Source organism: Cyanistes caeruleus, chromosome 1, assembly GCF_971803275.1.
Source record: "Cyanistes caeruleus chromosome 1, bCyaCae1.hap1.1, whole genome shotgun sequence".
In the NCBI taxonomy this organism is placed as follows: Eukaryota; Metazoa; Chordata; class Aves; order Passeriformes; family Paridae; genus Cyanistes; species Cyanistes caeruleus.
Genome location: NC_141701.1, coordinates 136,910,928 through 136,935,771, shown reverse-complemented (window position 1 = coordinate 136,935,771; position 24,844 = coordinate 136,910,928). Strand labels below are relative to the sequence as shown.

The 24,844-nt window shown below is 36.5% G+C and overlaps 1 protein-coding gene across 10 annotated transcripts in view; it reads left to right on the top strand.

The window, feature by feature from the left end:
• MPP7 (MAGUK p55 scaffold protein 7) overlaps positions 1–24,639 on the top strand; it is a 148,604-nt gene extending 123,965 nt beyond the window's left edge. For 6 of the 10 annotated variants that reach the window (XM_086861891.1, XM_086861884.1, XM_086861942.1 and 3 more), the window contains 7 exons: positions 1,731–1,769; positions 8,766–8,936; positions 15,369–15,449; positions 17,219–17,312; positions 18,399–18,507; positions 19,944–20,087; positions 21,470–24,639. In XM_086861891.1, the coding sequence (XP_086718017.1) occupies positions 1,731–1,769; positions 8,766–8,936; positions 15,369–15,449; positions 17,219–17,312; positions 18,399–18,507; positions 19,944–20,087; positions 21,470–21,649 (818 nt within the window). In that variant the 3' untranslated portion in view covers positions 21,650–24,639. The remainder of the gene's footprint in view (positions 1–1,730; positions 1,770–8,765; positions 8,937–15,368; positions 15,450–17,218; positions 17,313–18,398; positions 18,508–19,943; positions 20,088–21,469) is intronic. The other 4 variants (XM_086861930.1, XM_086861922.1, XM_086861961.1 and 1 more) reach the window with 1 other exon arrangement.
• Positions 24,640–24,844: the final 205 nt, after the last annotated feature.

The window sequence follows — 24,844 nt, the reverse complement described above, 5'->3', positions numbered from 1 at the left end:
TACAAGAGTATATGGATTCTTTCATCATGTTTTCAGCTGCAATTGTAGACTTTAAAAAAAAAAAAAAAAAAGCCATAACCAAGAAACCTTTTCAAAATCCACTCGAAGGGCAGTCCCAACTGTTACTGTAAGTGCAGGAAAATACTGAGATCACGTTCATGGGAGTGATTCTTAGAAATTCTAGGTTAAGACTGATTAATTGGAATTAACAAACTTTGTATTTAATACCAAACGGATCTTCCACGACAACGGGGTAAAGTCATTTCTACCAAATTAAATAGTGGAATAATCACACATGGGAGGTTTAATGTGCACATAGTATTTCAGTACTGTTTTACATCCTTTTCTGAGTGTAGTTAAATTCACTACTGGTATGTTGGTATATAATAGGTGCTCTCAAGAGAATTTGAGAGTAGTTTACATACCTGAATTTTTTCCTATTTGTGAAGTATTAAACAATAATGCTTTGTCTTTTTGGCTGTTCTAAGATGAGGAAGCGGTTGAGTGTGGTAGGTGCATTTTTCTTCTTCGATTTAACTTTTCTTTCTTAAGTTATGTTTTCACTCCATTTAATGATTTCCTTTCCTATTTCTCCTTTGTGCTTCTCAGAGGAAATTGAAGGTACATGTATAAAAGTTTCCCTGAATAGCCTAATAATTTTATTTAGAGAACATATGTTTAGAATTAAATTGAATATAGTCCAGTGTTTCTAAGAGATGTTATACATATGATGCTTTTACATTGCCACCAAATACAATGAATCTTGTTTTAAAGTAGATAAAAATACCAGAATATTTCTAGTTGAAACATTTGATGATGAGTAATTTGAACAGTTGTTTTAAAGTCCTTTCTCTCTCTTGAACTTCTGCAAGATATGTATAGAAAAGCAGTATGACAGAATAATATTGGCAGCACTTGGGTGGGCTGGGATGGAGAGAGATGGTTCCGAGTTAATTACATGGCCATGAGAGGTCTTGCGTTTCTAATTAATACTGACAGACTACTTCTCTGAGATGGTAGAAGGTTTGTCTATGTGGTATCATCGTTACTGTTTTCCCTCTGAGCTTCCTTCTGAGTGTAGCTGGTTATTGTTACGTTTGCAGCATATGTTAAAGTAATAGCAGTTGATCTCTTGTGGTTTTTTGTTTGTTTTTTTTTTCTTTCTTTTACTTAAGAAGCTTTTGTTTATAAAAGCATTAGAAATTGTAGCTCATATTTTTGATCAGAGGGCCTCTGGCATGTAAAAAATATACATTATAGCTATTTTATATTAAATGAGAGGATGTGTTTTTGATCAAAAACCTTTCTGTCTAATCCAGTGAGCCAAAACATAAAGCTAAAGTCTGATAATGTATAGTTCAACAAAAAAGCTTGATTTACATCAAATCATTTTGCTTTCTTTTAAGTGGCATATTTTCTATTAACTGATAAAATGTAAATAATACAGTTTTAGAATTTTTTTAGAATGTTTGTTGTCATCACAACTTTTGCTTGAAAAGGCAAAAAGGTCGGTGTGCATGCTGCAAAATCCAATATCTCCAGCTAAAATATAAAACAATAAATATTGTTTTATGATTTTAAGAAAATGGCTTATTAAAGGCTTTTTAATGCTATGCTTTGTACAGTTGTCATTTTTAAAATAAGTTATTCTGTATTTTTTGCTGGGCTTCTAACTATTCTGCTTTATTTCTTGGCTCTTATTCTGTATGCTTTTACCCTTCGTCCAGAAGATGCTGAATGTGCTGGTCACAACAGTGGATCCTATCTAGGTGAGCAATTGGTTACAAAAGACAATTTTTTTCCTTTCAGCTTTTTTTATCCCTGGAGCTATTGTGTCCACTTTGCTTTTGGGGTAATCTGCATACAAGTGTCCTTACTCTGCATGACAAATGCATGAATATTAAGGTTTTAAACATGGCTCATTGGATTTGACATAAAGGGTTTATGTAGTATGCCTTTACCTGGTTAAACATAGGCTACTAAAATACTGGTTTGATTTTAGAGTCAAAATTTTTAAAGTACATGAAGCAAGCTATGTGTTTAATGAAACAACAAGGTTACTGTATCATGAAAATTTTGAGTAATTGTTTAAAGACACTCTCAAGATTTTATTCTAGTTTTGTGTATACATTTTTTCTTTGTACATGTCTATCTAACCATTTTGGGAGGATTCAGTGAGAATAGAGAGCAAATTTGCAGGCACCAGTTCGTTTTTCCACATTACAAAGTATCAGTCATAATAACTCAGTAGCTTAAATTTAGCTTTAAAGCTAGTCTGAGCTCAATGTATCATTGCGGGGAAGAGGGAAGAGGAGGGGCAAGAGTCCTTTGGCTTCATTCTCAAGATTCCAAATTTCAAACAAAAGTAACATTTAAAAAAGGTGAATGTTCCATTATATGTTTCAACTTTTTAGTTTGTGCCATTTTGAAACCTATGTAAAAATATTTTAGTTGAAACTATCCAGAATTCCTGCCAGCCAAAGGCTGGCTGGAGCAGATTTTATGGCAACCAGCCCTCTTCCCAAGACTTTCATCCTCCTACTACAAGAGGAGTGGGGAGAAACTTGTCAAAGTACCTTCCAAGGCAGTGGGCTCACTGAAACATCCTAGACCAATACTGTAAATTGGAGTTGTTTTCACATTGTGCTTTAATGGTTTTAAATGTGGTATATAAACTACATCAGGTACACACAAAGTATATAATTGAAAAAATTTTGACCTTTTCACAAAACCTTAGTGTGGTGTAATTCCATCCTGTGCTTGTGGAACTTGTGATTATGTGATCATGCTGAAAATAGACTTCTTACCTTTTTTAAGTAATCAACTAAGTTAGTGTTGGATTGTAATTGTATTGAAATATTTGGTATGTTTGGAAAATGATAATTTGGATGTGATTCCAGATGAAATACGTTTTCCTTATCAAAAAATTTCTTTGAAACAGGAACAACATCCCCCCCCTCCATCTTTTCTTTCTGTATGCAAATATATACTGCATTAATTCTTAGGGTGAGACTATAAAGGTTTTGCAATCAGATCTTAGTGGGATGCTGCTTTATTAGCGAGCAAACAGAATCCACCTTTTCTAGGTGCTCTAGCCTTCTTCACTGAAACATTTTGGTCCATAGTTAACAAAAAGACATGGCCATCTTATGAGGGAGGTGTCTTGAGAAAGAAGCTACTGTTGTCCCAGAAGCAAAGAGAAAAAAATCAAGATGGGTTGTAGTTTACTTAGGCAAAACTTCACAAAAATTATTCAGAATTGCTAAGTGCAGTTCAGGCAATGGTTTCTTTCTTGAGAGCTTCCATGTATTGGAATGTTGTCAGCAGTCCAGAGGCGGTACCTTCAGCCATCTCATGCTGGGAATGTGGTTTTGGAATGAGATGTCAGACAGGAGAGTCAGAAGGCAGAAAAACTAATGTTAGGACCAGTTTTGGGGTAAGGACACAAGTATATTCACTGATTGTGAATAAGTAGCTTTTTGGTTTAGAAATAAGAGGTTTCTTGGAACTCTTCACTAAGACTCATTCGTTTAAAATGTTCCTATCTTAAGAACAAGCAGGTAGGCTTTTGAAAGTTGATGTTACCATTCTTTTGTATGCAGAACACAGTGATATACAATTCAAATTGTCTCATGTACTCCAGTGTCTCCTTGTTTCACAAACCATATATATGGCTCTGGCACTTCAATCCATGAAGCAGATTACTCTGTGAACACCCGACCCTCTCTGAAAGGATATGTACTTCAGACACATAAAAGGTGGTCATGAAGAGCACAGGAAAAGAGTGTTCAGAAGGCAGAATGTCTGAATCATTTGGAGTCAAATCTTTTATATCCAAGGCTATATTGCTATTATTTTGAACTCTCTCTTCTAAAGTGACTCTGATAAATTTAATTATTTTCACCAAATTCTAATATTTAAGCCACAGTATGGTATCGTATGTTTCTGCTGTAATTTCCTGAGGAACTGCTGAGGAAAACGTTAGGAGTTTGCCTTTGCCAAGTTTAAATTCTGGTTACATTGCTTGAACCTTTATGAACATACAGTAAATATAGATGAATATCATCTGTTTACTATTCTCAATTTCATCTTTAAAATCCAGACATAATCTAAATTTTTATTAACCCCGTCTAAATGTGCAAGCTGGGAATGAGTCCAGAAGCAAACAGAGTAAGAAGTCTGCTCTGTGTTTGTGTAGTTCCTGTATAACAATAGAAATCCTCAGTATATGAGCCAGTATAAAAAAAAAAACAAACAATTTTTTTGGGGGAAAATAATATCCATAAATATCTAGTTAAAATACTATGTTCATACAAACATAGATAATGACCATGGTACCAAACTTACTTTTTACCAGTAATATGAACACAAAGGGTGGTTTTAAATGCATTTACATTTAAATATAAGTTGTTTACTCTAAGATGAAATTAAATTCTGTGAAAAACATATATAATTTAAACATGTACTTAAGCACTTATTTTATGAATGAAAATTAACAAAAGCACAGCTAAGTGCTTTATAGCATTCTGGAGTCTTACTTGTGAATTTGTGAAGCATGCATGAATTTATATTTTATTATTTCCTGTTAGTGTAGTCCATCTGAATTTGAGAAATTAACTTTCTGGTTTTATTAGTATATTTGGACTGAAATTTACACAACATAGTTGCAATCTACTTCTTCAGAATTATGTCATTAAATATAAATGAGCACAGCTATTTACATCTTCATCCTTTTAAAACACGGCAAGGCAGGCAGGTTCACGCAGTGCCTGTTTTCAGTTTGCATTTCTGTGTGAGGCCCCAGTGGATTTCTCTGTGTAAGGATGTTCTGAGATGACTAAATTACACTGCTAATGGTTAAAAGAATAATCAAACTTTTCTGCTAGGTGTTTTTTTTCATTCTTAGAGATCTAAGTGATTTCTCTTTGATTGTTGGGCATTAATTAAGTTTATTAGTAATGATTTTTTTATTTTTATTTCATATTGAGAAGTATAAGTTTTGAAGACATCAGTAGTTTGAGAACATTTGTTCTTAATATTTTCTTCCCAAAGCCTGCTCTTATTTCTCCAAATCTGTTACATTCCAGCAGTAGTTTATGGGTTTGCATGTTCAGTAAGCTTCTAGTGGTGCAGCTGTAACCAGTAAGCTGGTGCAAGCTTCTCAGTTCAGGAGATTATGTTGCTTTAATGACAGAATTTCCCCTTTTTATTTTACAGTCTGCATACTTGGCAACTAAGGCTAATCTCTGCTGATACCTATATTCCACAGACAGTATAGTCTGCAGCTCCTTTCATATTCATCAAGGTTTATATTATCAAATATTCTAGGCAAACAATAAATTTTTCTTTTGTTCTTTATAGAAATTTACTTTTAACCTAAATAATTTTACAGAAATCTTTTCTATTGCATATTAGTATTGGGTTTGGTTGTCTGTAGCAATCATTACTATATTTTTAATGATACTCTATTGGAAATTTATATATATGAAGTTTGGTTTTCATGTTTTCAAAACGATAAAATATGCAAACAAACATTAGTAGAATATTTTTTGCCTTTTCATAAATGTTTTTATTCCTTAAATGTACAATATTCTTTCAGTTAGCTTAATATTTTTGCACAGCCATAGTTCCCAACATAAAATGCAATTAGAAATGCAGACATTCAATAGAAAATATTTATTAGCATTTCTGTAAAACAGCTTCTAGGTCACAGGGAAGTTAAGCCATATATATGAGGACATATAATGGCAGATGATGAGTGATGAAGAATGAAGATGCTTTCAGGAATGCAGCAGCAGTATCGTAAAAGTGTTGGATATATTTGAAACAAACTCCTGGAACTGTATGATTACCTTGAATGCTAAAGTAAACCTTCTTGAGATTCTGTATGTGGCTTTTCAGATGGACTTTGAAGAATGGTTTAAAAAACTTTCAAATTGACAATAGTCATGAATTGGTGAAGCAAACCTCATATCACAAACTTAATAGTCAGTAGTGTTACAGAGCATCTTCACCAGCACACTGCAGAGAAGTCAGGCTTGCTCTGGTTTTTATCTTTATCTCAGGTTTGTTCTTTTTATTAATATATTTTATTTTCTGTAATGTCTAAGTTTCGGTTGAACTTCTTGTTGAGCTTTCTTAATATACAAACAATATTACTATTTGCATTTTACCAGTGATTTTCAGTGTCAGGAATATCAATTCTTTTTTCAAGGAAACACATGTTAGCAGTGGAATCATATCACTTGAGTCTTTGTTATGCTTTTTGTGGAGCCTGTAAATGTAACAAGGGACAAATCAGCCTGAAGACAGAGCAGAAATATTTTCTCCTTTTTCAAGGAGTTAAAGAAATTAAAATTCTTAAATAATTAACCTCCTGATAGTTTGCTAATGAGATCTAAATAAGTTGGTTGGAGAAAAGAAGAACAAGTTATAAATGTTCTTACCAAAACCTAAAAGTGGGGATTGAATTGATAGGAAGATTTTGCAGAAAAAATGCTTTTCGTAAAGATTGCACTGTTCAGCATTTAAGTGTAGGTTGAGAAGCTGTTCTAATGGCATTTTGAGACAGCTGATCAGGGGGCATGGAGCTGCTGTTAATTGTAAGGTTAACACCAAACTGCAGTTGGGATCATTGATATAGCTTCATTTGATTATTATCTTTACTATTTACCTTTTTCAGATACATGGATTCATGGTCTTGTAACAAAGCTCTTAATTTTTTAAGCCATTTAGTAGTCAACAGTGAAGAATTTTTCTTTATTTTTTCTCTATATTTTTTTGTTTTTCCATTAAGTGATTAGAAAGGAAAAAAATGCAACAAACGGAATAATTTTCAGGGTTTGGGGCAAATTTTTATGTTGTTTTAGGGGTTTTTTTAATCAGGAGCATTTTAAATGAAGCCTCAGGGAACTTGTAAGTCTGTAGTCTGTATTGGTAAAGCTACTTTTAACTTTGCTTTATATAGCTGTCTATACACTTAGGCATAGTTCTGATCAAGAGAACATCCTTGTGTCATGATGGACTTCACCATAGGGCCAGCAAGATCTCCCAGGCCCTATTGTGGGTGTGTAAGCTCTCCAGTAGAACATTTCTGTTTCTGAGTGCACTCACTTCAATGTTAGTGTTATTTAAATAATAAAATAATGTAACCCTGTCTCTTTCATTATGTTTTCATATCTCATATTTTGATCTTTTTTCTATGCCAGCCCATCTCCTATTTAGTCTAGACTATTCTGTACATCTTAAAAATATCATCTGCCCTTTCCGTGGATGCTAGCTCTTCTCCTTTGTCATATATTTTCAGTTTACGTATTCGTATTTTGAATATAAATGAGTTGACATCATGGTATTCTCAAAGAAATTTTTCTTCATCTTCTGTGTGTATGCTTGTGCTGTAGATTCCCAGAGGTTTAGGGGCTCACATCAATTAAATAACCTGGTTAACATCCTCTGTGGTCCTGGTTCTATGATGATTTATGCTCAGTTAAACTGTATGTGTGCAAAATGCTAAGCCTTTAACTAAACCTTGTGGTATTTCTCTTCAGGTCTGGTGCAAAATATTTTCAGAACTGAATCTTGAACTTGCATGATATTACCTTTGAAGAAGAAATTGTAATATGATTACTTCCCAAACACCTAAACATAAGTGTGATTATGAGAATATGAAACATGTTGCTGAAAATCTGGGGTTACCAAAATTTACTTTACTTTACTGTCCTATGAAGTGTTCTGGGAAAAAAAACCAACAACTTTTCCAATATTTTAAGTATAGCTTGTGTTTTACTCTACTACCACCAGATAGTGAAATCAGCTTTGCAGTCTTTGCAATCTTTCTTACACTTCCTTATAGAAAAAAGTGGTGTTGTAGAGCTACCAGTAAAATTTAATCTAATGCAATATAAAGGATTTATTTGAAAAACTCTAAGGTAATCATTAACAGAGGAATAAATTAGTTTTTAATTTAATTTAAATTAGTTTTTAACATGTAGTATAAAACGGACTTTTTGTCCTATTCTGCTTGAAAATGCCTATGATTTTCTCCTTTGAGAGTGCTTAAAAGCTATGTGAAATTTCAGTTCTTCTCTTGAAGGCACGATAGATATCACACATAATAGATGCAATTATAAATATAGATTTAATAACAATATTAACTTTTCATTTCATAATATGGGTACTGTATTGTCTAAGATGTTTCTAGTATTTTGAAATTTAAGCATGAGTGCTTGGATTGACTTAAACATACTTAAGAGAGGTTTAATGCACTTTTAAAATATCTTATCAGCATGGAGCTAAGGACAACAGAATTGTTCAAGGAATTAATTCACATTAACCTTTTCAACCACCAGATGTATTTCTATCCCATGTTGTATTTGATGTCTGTGTGCCATGGTGATTTAATAGACATGCATTAGAGGTGGTATGAGACTCCAGCTTTCATTTATTTCTTTGTGTATATATATCAATTTATAAGATATTCAAATTGTCTAAATAATCTAAATATATTAACAAGTTATTGCAATTATATTTTGCAGTTTGTTGTTGCAAAGGTTATATTTTTATTGATAATCTTAATTTTGCAATTTAAATAGGTACCTGATATAGTTTAAAAACATGGGAAATGTCATTGTAATGACCTGGCTTATTAAACATATAATACACTTTTTATTCCATGCTCCAATCCTTGAATGTTTGGAAGAGACTGTTTTCGAATGTTTTAAGAAGACTTATTTTCTTACTTTGAAAAAACCCTCTTCTTACTGCAGCTGGTTTTAGAAGAAGCTTTCGTCTTAGCAGAAAAGATAAAAAAACAAACAAGTCCATGTATGAGTGCAAGAAGAGTGATCAGTATGATACAGCAGATATCCCAACCTATGAAGAAGTCGCAAAATATAGACGACAACCTAGTGACAAATACAGGCTTGTTGTTTTGGTTGGTAAGTTGTTTTCTTTATTTTTGACCTGGTAAAACAGAGATCTGCTGATTAGCACAATGCTTACTAGAAAGTAATTTAGATTGGAAGGGATCTCAGGAGTTCACCTGGTCCAGCCTCCAACTGAGCGAGATTAACACCAGGTTGTCAGCAGGTTGCTGATGGCAGCAACTTTGTGAACCTGTCTTCCCATCATGTCTTCTCTGTCTTACCTCACACCTCAACAAAGAGGTGTCCGTCTTTTCGGTGTCAGAAGGGTGCTGGTGGGTCCCCCTGAAGACATCTCTTCCCCAACCTAGGCAAGCCCAATTCCCTCAGTCTCTTGGAGAGGTCATGTGGTTCAGCTCCTGACCATCTTCAAAACCCTCTGTTCTCTTTGATCCAGTTTATCAAGAGTATTTTAGTGCAGGGCTTATTGTGGACAGAGTATTCCTCACAAGAGACTGGCAAGTGCTCAGTGAAGGGGAAGAATCAGTCCCTCTATCTATGGGCCAGGCTCTTGCTAATACAGCTCAGTCTCCTGTTACCCTTCATTGCTGCTAGCAAGGGCTGGGGAATCATGCTTAGTTCTGCCCACCTGAACCACAAGGTCCTTGTCATCCAGCCAGTCAGTCCCCAGCCTGTAATGCAGAGCTTTGTCCTCATCAAGTTTCATGAAGTTCTGACAGTCTAGACAGTCTGCTGTAGGAGATTGTGTTTAAAGCTTTCCTAAACCAAGGGAAGATGACTTTAAAATACAGTTATCATGCTCACAAGTCTGAACATGGCAGTCAAGCTGTACTAAAACTCAAAAGAATTATGTTGATATTCCACACTTAGAGATCAATCAATATATGTGTGTGGAAAAAACAAAAAGAAAAAAAAAATCCATGATAAATATCTGAGATCAATGAAGACAGACAGTAAAAGTGGAAAGAAACAAAACCACCTACTGCGTTATTAAAACTAAATGGACAAGTACTAAGAAAGGTGGATGCAAGATGGAGCTCTGTAGGCCATGGATGAATGTAAGCATAGCTGCAGAAGACTCAACATATTATCCTTAGTCAGCTTTCTGTTCTTCTGGAATCTGTCACTGCCAAGGCTTCCTTACAGCATTTACTATATAATCAAAATGCATTGCTTCAGTCTCCCAAAAAGAGAGTACATTATCTTTAAGTACATTATCTTAAGCTTTTCAAAGGTAACAGTTGGAGTACCAAAGAGCAATGAGTAACCATCGCTACGAGTGAGTAATGTCTCATTGATTATTGTTTCCTTGGCAGTAACACATAGGCTAATGCTTCATTAGTAAAATTTCCTCCGTTCTGAAAGCAGCAGAGCAGAGAAATACGACCCTCTGTCAGGGACTGTTAGGAACTGTTGAATAGCTGTGTTTTTATATTGCTCATATCCAAGGGAACATTAAATTGAGTTTTTAATAAACAGTTTTGTCACTCTCCAGCACTAAAAATCAGCCACCTACTAGTGTGATCACTGTGAGATTGTGGGTTATATACAACATGTAATAACATGGTTGAGTTGATTTTACAGTTACATCAACAGAGTGTAGTGCAAAAGTGTGATAAGTAGACTTTTTATAACAAATTGCATATGTCTGATCTAAGGAATGCCTAGAGATTCCATTTGATTTTTACTGTAATAAATCAAATGAAGAAAGAGTGCTTTTTCAGTAACAAAAGCAATTCATAAATTTATTGCGGACTTCAGTAATTCTAATGTTTTTTCTCTGAATATTAAGAGCAGCTTAAGTCTGGCCAATACCATAAAAATGTCTTGGGCAAAACGTGGAAAAACTAGCAGAGCTAAGCAATACAAGTATAGTAGAAGCAAACACATTTTAAAAGCTTTTTGTGAGCCAGTAGCAGTGTTCAACATAATACATCAAATATAATTTGTATAGTACCAGGAAAGAAAGCAACATGTAATTAATTTATAGCTGTAATTGGTGGAGGCACTAGATGTCTGTTATGCTATGCTAGGTCTAAATATGTAATTTATTGTTTAAAAGGGGACATTTAGGTTTGGGTTTGCCTTTCTTTTAGGGGGAGGGAGTTTGACGACTTCGACACAAATTTTACTTCATTTTGATTTGGTCTAGTCTAATTCAAAGAACACGCATTGCACACACAGTAATTTCAGTGTCCTGTTGTGTGATACACACTACTCTCAGGTTTAGCTCAATGTACCAGTTTGCAAAGATTTTACCTTGTCTGCAAATGTCAGTTCATTAATAAAGCCCTACAAATTCCTGGGGCTAAAATAAAATCATCTGAAGCAGCAATGATACAGACATTTTTGTGTGCTTTTAATTATTAGGATTGTGATGCATCTGTTAAAAACAAAATTATCCAATATTATATCATCAGTCTGCTTCTAGTAACTTACTGTTCCCAAACTGACAAGAAATCCTTAAAGTCTTCGATCACAAATATTGCTTGCATCCTAAGTGCATACCTCACAGCCCTATCAGACAAAGGTAGAATATTTTAATATGACATGTATTATTTAGAATTTTCATTTATATTAATGAGGGAAAAGTCTCACAAATTCTTCTGCTGTAGTTAATTTTCAGAGCCAGAGTAGCATAAATTTTATTTCCTTAGAGTTAGAATGAATGTGCCACATGCAGTAACTTTATCTGGCATAGTTTCAGCTAAGTCAGAGCTTTCTGGAGGGGTAGAATAAAGCTAAGTTGTCAGTAACAAACCATAAGGACTTGCCCCCAGAACACACACTGTTCTGGGCATGCAGTATGATCACAGGAGGTGTGCAGAGCCTTTCAGGTGCTGTGGTCACCCATGGTGATGCCTCTGTCCAGCATGGGCAGTGTTGGAAGCAAAGACCAGAGGTGTGTAACCATAAAGGAGAAGTTGTTATTGGTGTCTGACATGATCAGAAAAGCCTCTGCCTCTGAATGAGGCTGTCGGTACTTCCCACAAAGACGTGCTTCTGGTTGCTACTGCAAAGAACAGGAATCTGGGACTGGAAACCTCTCTATTTGTTGTATTGCTCTAGATTATTATTTTTTTTTTTAAATCCATCTCCTCTGGTTTTATTGTGGAGGAGTTATGATGAGGCCAAATCTATTTCAGAGCAGAGGATGAAATGGAAGACCCTTTTAATTGACTTAGCTTTAACATGTTCCATAGTATCTTGCAGAGATTTAATTGATCTACAGCAATAGTGCAGGAAAATGGCCTACTATGGCCATGCTAGTTCTAGTAAACTAACTAGACAATGAAGAAAGAGACCTGTAATTACTATCTTCATTAAAACTTCCTGATTGAAGGCATGGGAAGGTCAGCAAGGTTCAGGAACAAATACATAGAATATAACATAGTGCCTAGCCTTGCAATGAGAAGACCAGTATGAACTCACAGATCCTACTTCAGTGAACAGCAGATCTCACAGTATGCTTCCACTGCTTGTTAAAATGTACTGAGACACAAAATAATGAGCCTCTCCTTTCTTACCACACTGAGCTGCAGTCAGACATGCATGTGCAGGCACTGCATTATAGTGTACTAGAAACTGAGCCACAGTGCCTCTCTCAAGGCATGGCTCCTGCTGGGTTCTTGTGATCCCAGCAGGGATATTGTCATCTAACTCACAAAATCTTTTCTGAAAGATCACTTTTCTTTTCAAAAGACTACTAAGTGCTCACTATGTGTCTATGGGTGAAGAATGGCTGGTTGGCTTAACCCTCCCAAGGCCTAAACTTACAGTTTTTTCAGATTTTCTTCAGACATGTCTAAGTGGTACAAAATTTTATGCAAGTTTTAGTGATTGGTAGTTTAATTCTGCAGACATCTCTTAATAAAATGAGGTAGGCACTGCAGTCCACTTGTGCAGGATTTGACCGTTAACATGACTTAACATGCAACAGCAAGCAGCACAAATGTTCCTTTTAAAAAGTAAGCAAAGTATCTGTATCTGTCAGCATAACTGTAAATATTGCTGCCTGGAGTGATTTATAGTAAACCAAAACTACACTACAGACATGGATCCTGCATGCCTTATATTTGACTATAAGAATCAGGATTATCCTTTTAAAACCTGACATTTTATTCTCTTTTTGAGTTCAAATGGTGTTCAGATTCATAACTATTAAAAACTGACATTCTCTGCTGCATCAAAACGAAAATAATATTTAGAAAGGAACAGTATTACACTTGGGAGAGACAGTATAAAAATCTGCATAATGGATGGCTTCGCTGAGCTGGAATCAGCCTTCAATGTCCATATGCTACAGTTATGAGAACTCTGTGAAGACAGCACTGCGAAAGAAGAATCTACACTTTTCAGTAGTTCAATTTAAAGATTATTTTTAAATGTTAATCTGGAAAGGGAGAGAGTAGTAGTGAAGTTGTGGTCTGGAAACAGAGTTAAGCTAAGTTTCCAAAGCACGTATTGTAGGAAGTGAAGCCTGAACTCTTCATATATATGAATAAAGCTTAAAGCATACTGTTGATTTGACATCATGTAGAGTAAGGAAATAATGTTTGTGTGGATTTGATGGGAAATATTTTTTGCTTAAAAGTAATAGAGTGATTTTTAAAGACTGAATTCCATTTGGTTTAGTTTACATTGCTAGGCTATATTAAGAGTTGTAATTATTTTTCCTATAAAAGTCCATATTTGCCTTAAATAGCTAAACTATTATAAAAAGGAAAAAAAATTATAACAAAAGTAATGCCATTATCTACATAACACATTGCTGTCCTCTGCAGACATGTACCAGTAGAGGCTGCTGTACACCATATTAAATATACATTTATACATACTGATAGATTAATTTACAGGAAGGTCAGAGATGGAACTTGAAATGTAGTTGTGTGTTTAACTGATGTGAACACCTAGAAACTTTAAATGTAGAAACTCCTAAGATTTTACAGCAGGACCATAGTCCGGGGGTAGCAGCAAAGTAGGAAGCACTTGCTTTTCATCATGTGTTTCAGCTCCAGACAGGGTGTATGATCATTTTTACAGATAGGCACCTGAAGGCACTGAAGCATCAGTCTGTTTTTGGACTCTGACTAGTAAGTAGTGGTTACAACACTATTTAATTGAAATGTTCATTAGGCGTTCTTTTTACAGTGTTTAAAATTTCTTTGTTAAGAAGCACTGCATATATAAATGTGTCACTTTTACTAGATGTGCAAGAATTTTCCTTAAAACCACAAGTATTATATTTGCATTATTTGGGATATGGTTCCAATGAGTCATTCTCCTTTTCCTTCTGCTGTTGACTTGGCTTTGTAGAAATGAATGCTCTCCACTGTCAGAAACATAAGAACATGTAGAGCTGAGCTCCCTTCACACACAGCACCATGGCCCTGTCACCAAAGTGGGCAGGCAAGGCTGGAACTCTGCATGAAGGGCTACTGGGGACAGGCAGCAAGTGCCTGTGGAGCCTTTGAGACCTCACAGGACAGAGTGCCCTCACAGAGACTTAAGGCATCACTGGCAAACAGCTAAGAATTAGGGACAGCTTGAAAGCCAAGAGGAATGTCTTACTCAGTAGCTTCTAGTACAGCACTACTCAAGTGGAGGTGGAGGAGACGGGTCAAAAAATTCCGTGCAGTCTTTGTTTCTTCCTGCCATCCTCTTTCCAAGAGTGGTCTCTCTTTGGCAGTCACATGAAGAAGGAAACATTTGTTTTGGACCTGTTCAGACAGCAGGCGGGAGACAAGCACAGTTTAAAAGAAAATCAACAACAAAGAAAGAAATCCAAACATCCCAAGTGGGTTGTGACCTGGCAAATGCTGCCCTTCCTTCCTTTCTTCATGCAATGCCACCCTCATGCCGTCGAAAGGTGGATGGTGACAGCTACAGGCAGCCAGGAGCTGGGCAGTGTTCCTGCCTGCAGCAGGGGCTGGAAGGAGCAGTGCTCCCAGGGCATGAGAAGGTGGAAGCAATTGTCCCCAGGGGCATCTGGTGCAGGCAAGGGATGCAGCAGCAGGATGGAGTGAGGCTGTACTGACACACAGAGTGCAGAGGCTTTTGGGGCACTTTGCACATGCCATCTGGGGTCCTCTAAATTGCAAGTTGGCAGTATTCTGGCAAAATAAACAGCCAAATCAGATCAGTTTTTGTTATGGAAAGCTGCATGTTATGATGCAGGGGTTTGTAGTAGGGCTGAGATGGAGGTGGGTGCAAGCTGAGGGTAGTTGCTGCAGAAAAAAAAGTCAGCTTTGCTGACAACTTTTTTTTTCTCAGTAATAAAGTCAGAAAAGAGTAACTGCCAATTGCATACCCTGAAATTTGTCAGCTCTGTATATTCTAGGAGAGGCTGGAACCATGGGCGTTTCCAAATCATCGATTAAAAGGCAGTAATGTCACAGCTATAGGCTATGTTGGCTTGGAGCATACTTGCATCTGAATACAAGAGACAGCTGGCTGTTGGGAAACAGGACCACTTTTTTCTTTCAGGTCCTGTAGGGGTTGGACTGAATGAACTTAAACGGAAATTGCTAATCAGTGATACCCAGCACTACGGGGTAACAGTGCCACGTAAGTAAAAATGCACTTCTATTCTCTAATGATATACTTGCATTATTAGCCTTTGTATTACCTTTAAGGTACTTTCAAATTTGGGTCTCTAAATGCATGCTTGGCATCCAAATTACTTTTCTAATTTTTAGAAGTGCTGCTGCAGTTCTGTATTAAATAGCATTGATTAAGCAGATAGAGCTTTTTGGCTCAGAGGCATTGCAGTACACTTTCAGTACAAGTTTAGCATGATTGATGTCAGTGAGGTTTAGTAAATGAAACTCAGCTGAAGAACACCCTGGATTTGGCTGTAAAGAAGTGAAATGCTACCAGTGCTTGCATTCAGCAAACCGGCCTTTTTTTATTAGGCTGAAAAATGAAGATGGATAATAATCCGTTTAGCCCAGTGAATAAATGAATTAAATCCCTCTGATTACCTTTAGAAGAGTTGATTTGGGGATGTTTTTCCCCTCTTTCCCCTCTCTGACCAAGTAGTGTGATTTTTATAAAATTGAGTGACATTGTGCTCTATTAACGTCTACACTTTACTGGGTTTTCTTTAATATGGAGAACTCAACAGTTTTAGACTTTGATTTCTTGGTTTGCTTTCTACCTGTACCTTCTCTAAGGATCCTCCAACATTCTGAATTTGGGAGATTCTGCCACAGACTTTTTGCAAGTGCAGATATTCTGTGATGTGTTTATATATATGAATTAATTTGCTAAGTAGAAAAAATAATGCATTTAGTTTGGCAAGTCATTTCTTTTGCATATATTTGCTTCAACTGGGTATTGAAAGCAACAACAAAAAAGCTAGATGTTCCCAAAATATTTAACACATTGAAGTATATGCAATGTACTTTTGCCCAAAAATATTTCTCTGAAAGTTGCCAGTATTCATCAAGCTGCCTTCTCTCTTTTCCAAATTTGAGGTTATAAGTTAAAACAAACATGTAAAGGAATCCCTCTCCCTGAAATTCAGTAAGTCAGGACTTGGAGAGAGAACTGAGGTTCCTGTCTTGGAAATGTTCCTCATTGTGTCAGCCTAAGAAGAAGAGTGATACATCAAATGGCATTTAAGACTGTGTTTCTGCAAGCAGGTTTTGTACATCCATATATGATTGAGAATACATGATGCTGTAGTATTCAACTTGTTCGAAATAGGATGTTTTAATGGGTTCATTAATCATAAGTTTCATTTATAAGCAAAAACCTACTTGGGGGAAAGTAAGAAGTGTGAATAATACAAGACTACTGAAAGAAAACGGAATTCTATTTTGATCACCAGATAAAGAAAAGCACTAAAACATAAAGTTCACACCCCATTTTGTTATTACCGTGCTTCACATACCATAGCTACAAGAGCTGTTAATGAACATAACATTTTATAAATCAGGATAGTGTGCTTTGTTTCCCTTTATGGACTCATATGCTAATAAGTTTAACAAGAGGCAAGGCTGGGGTAATTGTTATGGACTGCTGTTCCTTTTATTATTCGGCTGTCCTCCTTTTATTGGATTTTTCCACTAGTTAATAAAAAATGATAATCTGATACTTGTCCAATAGGTTTTTTCCTGCTTTTCCTGTATGCATTTAAAGCTCAGTCCTGTCATGTGCTTGTGTGCTGCTTACCAGATCCAGAACAGCCTTATGTACTTTAGAAGTGAGGGTAGTGCTAGGCTTAGTATTGCACAAAGAGTTTGTGCTTTTATTTTTTCCTAAACTGGTTTGCATTATATTATTTTGTGCATATTTTCCTTTTTATTTTTTTTCATATGATGAAACTGCAGACACTACCCGTCCAAGGAGAAGCCAAGAAAGTGATGGTGTTGAATACATTTTCATTTCCAAGCACTTGTTTGAGACAGACGTACAGAATAACAAGTATGTTGAAGAGATTTTTAACTAGAACTGCAGTTAAAACAATGGTTTATTATAAAATGTGGCTGGTTGTTATTTTAGATAATAAGTCAAAGTGGATATAAGTTGCAGTGATTTGAAGATGTATTAAAATTACATTTTGTTATATAAGCAGCTGGGGAAAAACACAGAGTGAAAAAAAAGCAGGATGTGCAAACACAACCGTTTCTAAGCTTACAAGTAGTTTCAGTACCTCAGCTCCTCAAGGAGACACTGAAATTATAGGTGCTTAGGATGGGGAAAGCATTCTTTTAATAGAGCATCTTCTGTCTTAGCAGTAAAGCATTGCAGCTCTAGGGAAGGAGGGGGTGTGGAAGTGCTGCAGACGTGCCTGAGTCAATGTTTGCATAGTTCTGCTCTCTTTCAGGCCAGGCACTTCCTCTGCTTTTGAATTTAGAGATCTACAGTGAAGCCCCCTGCCTGTACACCCTCCAAAAAGTAAACCAAAATGAAGAGACAATGGTAGCATCATGCTCTCCAGTAGACTGTAAAATTCTGTAGCTTGAAATTCTGCCCCGGTTTCTGAGGGCAAAAGTGTATTAGACACAAAGCTGTGGGTTTTATTGAAACTTCAAACTGTGCTTTGCTTTTCTGGCAAATAGTGCTTGTACTTTTATAGCAAATAACCAGCCGCCTTGGTTCCACCAGCACCGTCATCACTCCTCTTCTGAGACACAGAATATGGATATACTGTAGTGTGCAATGAAATTTCAGTAGTTTCTATTGTTTAGCTTATCCACTGTTTTATTGCATTGCATTAGTTCAGAAAAAGAGGTGATGGAAAACATTAGTGGGCTGTTGGACTACAGTGCTTTTTTCTCTTTAACTGTAATACAAGCAGGTGTTACTGATTTGAAAGCGGTGAAGTAGAAGATTTCTTAAAATTGACATGCTGAAGTACTTGACAGCATTTCCTTTATAAAACACGGTAGAACTCTCATGTAAAGTAAAATATTTTTGCTTCTGAATTAAATCTTATAAAGCAAACTGGTAAGCTTTTTTTCTGGAGAAAATGGAAATTACTCCCGTTGTTTTCACCTTCTGCCACAGGTTTATCGAGTATGGCGAGTATAAGAACAACTACTATGGTACAAGTTTAGACTCTGTTCGATCAGTTCTAGCTAAAAACAAAGTTTGTTTGTTGGATGTGCAACCTCATGTAAGTAAGCATGTCTTCTGAACTCTTGATATACTTCATATTGGAATTCTGGGAAAAAAATATTTCTAGAAAGTGTACTTTATCCCACACTGAATGACTGTCGAGTGGGTTTGCTGGCTACCTTCATCTCAGCAAGACTTTCTGTAAGGAGATAAATATACAGCCAATAAATAAGGGAATTGGAAGCCTGCAGCATAATACCAAAATTTAATTAAAATGCTCCTATATTTCCATTTATCTTTCTGTTAGTTTGGGCAAGATATTGTCTCTGAAACTTTAATTTCAGAATAGTTTTGAGTTATCACTGAGTCCAGCAACTCTCTCTCTCACGTTTCACTAGACTGTTCATGCCAAGGGTTTCCATGCAGGGTGGACATGAGTCAAGGAATGCACTAAATGTGATGTTGGCTGGATAATTGTTAAGAATATTTCTCTCTAAACCATTTTTTTCTTGCACTGACCTTGTCTCTTAACCCTGATGAATAGCTCCAATGGGAATTTTTTTTGCTCCTAATAACCACAGTGCTTCTAGGAGCTGGACTAGTTTGTTTAAACCCAGCCAAGCCATCTCTTCTCCAAGGGTGGCCAGCACATGGCTTCTGAACCCTGGCAGCTTGTGTGCAGCTCCTGGGGCAGTTTCGGATGTGGGGCTGTGCCCTGGGAGCAGGGCAGGGCCTGCACTGGCAGAGGAGTGGCTGGGGAAGCCATAGCCCCTGCCAGGGGAGAGTGGGAGCTGATGAGACCATTGTCTGTCTCACAAAAGCCTGTGTTCCTGCAATGCACTAAATTCTCTTGGGGACCCAAGCTTGTGAACCATTCTGGGATCCCACTCTCCAACATGGGATTTTCCCATGGACCATGGCAGTGTGGAGAGGATAGAAAGCTTCTGACCATCCATGCTACCACCCTCTGCTGCAACTGAATCATACACCTGCCTCTAACACCACACTGCTTACTTGGGAAAAATGAAGGGCAGGGACTTGTGTGGTGGGCGCACAGTACTGAAGAGAAAAATCATTGACGTTTTGTGAACAAGTATCACAGACACCTCTTTCTGCTAATTTCCATGGGTACGGAAAGGGTTATTCTTTCTAAAATGGGTTAAATTTTTCCTCTTTCTCCCCTGAATACCTGCTGTTCCCCTCCATCCTCTTGCTGCAGTGGTACTGATGTGCACAACTCAAGTTTTGTCAGACTTCATGGGGTTTACCAACAGCCATGTGCAAATTAAGACCAGTGGTCACCCTCAGAGAAAGGGTTTTCTTTCCATTCTGAAAATTCTCCCTACATGAAACAATGCTGGTCAGCCAATAAATGAAAAATACCTGCCTAGAAATGCTGTATGGGTTTATTCTGGTCAGTGGGGAGTTTCTTTTATTACAGTAAATTCCATTGTGCAAAATAAACTAATTAATTAAAATCTTTCCTCTTCCCAGACAGTGAAACACTTGCGGACATATGAGTTTAAACCATTTGTTATATTTATAAAACCTCCATCACTTGACCGTTTGAGAGAAACCAGAAAAAATGCCAAGATTATTTCAAGTAAAGATGATAAGGGAACTGCAAAACCCTTTACAGTAAGTATAATTAGATATGGTAAAACATAAGAACCTGTTAAGAGTTTTGTTGTAGCAGTTTACCTTGAAAATAAAGGTGGTCACTGGTTCTTATTGACAGCACTTGTCAGGGGTTACACGAGCATCTTGCTGTTTTTCAACCTCTCTCACATTACACACTTACTGAGGTGTTTTCATTGTTTGATATGCTCATGGGTATTTACAGTTTCCATGGTCCTCTGACTTTATGTCATTAAAGAACCCCCACAGTGCAGACATATCTTTATGAGAGATAATGCTGTTGATTTTCTTTTAAAAATTTGCACCTGGGCTTAGGTGTTTCTGTTCAAATATAAGAATTTATTTGTTTTATCAGCTGTATAAAGGGGTCTAAATTTAGCAGAAAATGCAAATATAAAGAACTAATTGAAAAAGTAAGAGAAATAGAGGGTCTTTTAAATGCTACAGGAAAATTAACATTGTAAGAAAGAAGAAGAGATAGTTAAGCAAGGAATAAATGCTGGTTTTTGTCAGTAATCAGAAAAAAAAAATAGATTACCCGATATTAACATACTTGCTTCCTTGTGGTATAATGAAATATAATGAAATCATATTTTAATTGAATCTACAGCAAAGTTGATCATCTGTTTATCTGACTGTTTATCTGTATTTACAGTGTGTATCATTTTTCCTCATTCAGGTGTTAAGATTTTTTTAGGTTTTGTTTCCAAGTGAGTCAGGGATATAGTCACAGACTGTATCTGTGTAGAATGTGTGTTTGGAATAGTTTGGAAATAACATTCTATAAGAAAATGTTGATTTGTGGTATATAAAAAGTAAGAGGAGTTTCTTCTTAAGAGCAACCTTCAGGCCATTGCTTAGTTAGGACAGGTTTCATCTCTCAAAGTCATTAAAACAAATTGCTAATATTTGTTCCGTCCCTAAACATGAAGAGAAATCCACTAAGCCAGATCAAACAAGGCATAGAATGATGACTCCTGCATAGCTCTTAAAAGAAAAAGAGCTGTGCTGTAATTCATGGTGTGCTAATAGCAAGCTGAGATTAACATAATGAAACTTTAAATGTATCATCAAAGTAAACAGCTAAAACATTTTCTACTGGTGCTACTAACAGAAAATGTCTCCTTAATTACCGTGCAGTGACTAAGTGTGTCACTACAAAGGGAGAGATGAAAGAATTGCCTATTGAACTGAGCCAACTCAGAATACTCTCTGAGATCACTTGTAATGGTAATCTCTATTTTTTTTTAATTAGAAGTAAAGTTTCCATCTCCTGATGAGATAAGCAATAAGCAATTAGACCATGTTTAATACAGAAAGAGTTCACGCGGTGTTGCTATGGACTGGCTGTGCACTGATCTTTATTGCACTGCTCTTACTAGGAAGAAGATTTTCACGAAATGATTAAATCTGCCCATGTGATGGAGAGCCAGTATGGCCACCTTTTTGACAAGGTGATAGTCAACGATGACCTTGCTACAGCTTACAGTGAGCTTAAAACAACTTTTGACAGGTTGGAGACCGAGACCTTCTGGGTTCCTGTCAGCTGGCTACACTCATAGTAACGTTTTAAATAGACAAAACCTCTGCTGTTGTATCAGCTTCTAAACCTTGGGCATGGTTAGGCTTTATCCGATGGCCATTTTCTTGGGAGGAGGGCTTTTAACTCTACTGAGCAGCAGGTATACTCTTCATGCACTTGAAACTGGTCTTGTTTTCTCATGTCTTCATTTCTGCTGCCCACAGTTTGGGGGCAGAACAGTCAGATTAAACCAGAGATTTACTGTGCTCCGTAAAGTGAGCTAATACTAGTACAGCAAAACTGCCAAACACCTCTTTATCATCATCTGTGTGTTTCCAAGGTGAGTGTTTTTAACACAGAGTTTGCAGAAGATACAAATTGATGTTGGAGTCAGCATTTCAGTGGTTTTAAACATAACTGTTCCCATAAAAGAGCACATCAGCACTTGGAAGTTATTGCCCTTTAAGTGCTTGAGAGAACTGAAACAGGCAAAAATGACCAACATTTTTACAAGGAAGACACCACAATGTGTTTTTACATTTCTAGATGTGAACTTCGTCTTACATGTACAGACTGACTTAAGTATTCCTTTGCAATTACATAATCATGGAAAGAAAGATGTATTCAGTGGCTTAATAGTGAAACACTCAGCTGCGAGCATGCATGGATTGAAAATACTTTCACGCATGCTCTATGGCACAACAAAGGAAAGTCATGGGAATAATTATTTAAATAGGAAAAAATGTGAGTTAGTGTGTGTATAACTTCAAAGTCTTTGGGATTAAACTTCTTTAAAATCAGTGGCAAAGTGATATGAATAGCAACAAAGTAGAGAATAATTTTTTCCCCCTTTAAATTGATTTTAAATGTTTTTGGCACACTTTAGAACAATTTTCTCATCAGAAATTTTCAAACAGTGAGGAATGCTTGGACATCTGAGAAGCAGTTGAAAGATATTAATTCTTTTTATTGTTGAGTATGTAGTGATACTTTTTAGTAGTGTAACATGTATTTTGTCTCCACTCAAAAAAAAAAAAAGCTGTAGAGTTCACTGTAAAAAAACATCCTTGTCACTGGTCAGATAGTTGGAAACCCCATTTTACGATTTGTTGTGTCAGTGTATGCAAATGTATATTAGAGGATGTATTTTTAATATAGATAATTTGGTATTTTTCTTTACTTACTACTGATATGCAGGAAATGAGTACATATGTAAAGACCAAGTAACACCTGTGTGTTGTGTTGTGAATATGTCTTGTAAGTACAGAATGTGTATAGGAGCTTGCTGACTTCAGATCATCCCATCTGTGGCATTCAAACAGGAAACCATTATTTCATGTTAATCTGTAAAGAGAATATAGCTCTCTTGTTTAAAGAAAAAATAATTTAGTGAAACTTTATATATTTATGAAAGGGTTGAAAAGGGATGTTAAGTTTTTAAATTTCTTGTCAATGTGATCATTTATTAAAGAGATTACTAAGTCTGTAATTTGAAACAGTCTCTGTAAATGGAGCTCAACATTCCATGTAAATATTTTATTTCAGTTCATATGCTGAAAAAGCCATGAGGTTTTGCAGTTTTATTCTAAATATGTATTTAATCTGTGGGCCATTGCATTTAGTTTAGAGTCTTATAAAACAAATGAAATGCAAGAAACAACAGCAAAATCCCTGTGAGTCTGGAAATGTTTATGCAAGAGTTACAGATGTACTGAATCCCAGTGCGGATACGTGCTCTGCTTGAACAGCTCTACTGTAACTTCTGTCAAATTTCACCATTTTTCTGGCAGACTTAAACTTGTTTGTAACATAAATAGGAATTTGTTTATTAAATTAATTGCATAGAGATTATCTGAGTTGAGAAAACATTTTCTCTTTTTTTTAAATTACTGAAAATCAAACTATTTCTCAGGGGATATGGAATTTAGCAGGCCAGTTTGCCTTTGCCTGCAAGATGCCAAATGCCTTCACCATCTCTTGAAATGGAGAGGACACATGGCATCTCTCAGGATCTGGCCATTTCCAACAGGAGGGCTTTAGTCCTCACTAAAACAATATTAACATTGCTTCTAACCTGGGCTGTCTTGGAACACCGGGCTACAGTCACGCTTGCATAAGGGACCTGCTTTTCTCTTTGTGAAGTAGACACTAGAATAATCTGCAAAATCCCTGGTACAGACCGTTCTGGTGGTCCTGCAGGCTGTTGTCCTGTCTTTTTGAAATTAATTTAATTCCCATTCCTGGGTCGGTGTGGTCTGGGAGGATCTTGTGCACAGCTCTGCTGTCCTGGGCAGCAGTAAGCAGCGTGGTGCTCTGCTGCATTCCCAGAGCCACTGACCCTCTGATCCTCAGCACATCCTGGCAGGAGTATCCCAGACCGATGGCTGCCTGCCCCATCTCTGAGCCAGGAGCTAATTCCTGAATAGTAACACCTGCATAAGAAAGGGAATCTCAAAAACATAGATCCAAATAACAGAGTAAAACGTGCACAGTCTTCGACGAGTCAGAAATGTTTTTAATTACATTACTAAATTGCTCTTTAAAAATCAACATTATTACATTAGTTAGCTTCAAAAGCTAAAAATCAAAGCCCTCCATGGGCAGGCAGAGATGACAATAGTAGGCAGAAAAAAATGTCTTAGTCAAACAGTTTCAACGGGACAGGAGCCTGCTTATCAGGGTGCATGCTGAGCCTGTGTGCTGAACTGTTCTGGGATACCAAGGGGAACAGGGAGGTGGATTGTTCCTTTGACTCATAAGAATTTGGGAAGGAAGACAACTAAACATGTTTCCAATATTCCACATATTCAAGTTGTGCTGTGTGGGTTTTTTAGACAAATGTATGTTTTGACAGTCAAGTCCATATGTTTTTATTGTGTTCTAGCTGTTTGCTGTAATCAAACAAAGGGTAGTATTTTTTAATATTGTACCAAGCTCTATACTTGAATTCACCATCAGGTCCTTGGTTGATGTCTTACCTGAAATCTGATCATACCTTCTTATGCAACACAATAAATTATTGATATACCACTGAAGGTGTTTTTTTCTTTATTGTAAATTGCACCATAACATATCATAGACTCATAGAACGGTTTGTGTTGGAAGGGACCTCAAAGATCATCTCGTTCCAACCCCCTGGAATTGTCAGAATCACTCACTAGACCATGTTACTCTGGGCCCCATCCAGCCTGGCCTTGAACTCTGCCAGGGATGTGGCATCTACATCATCTCTGGA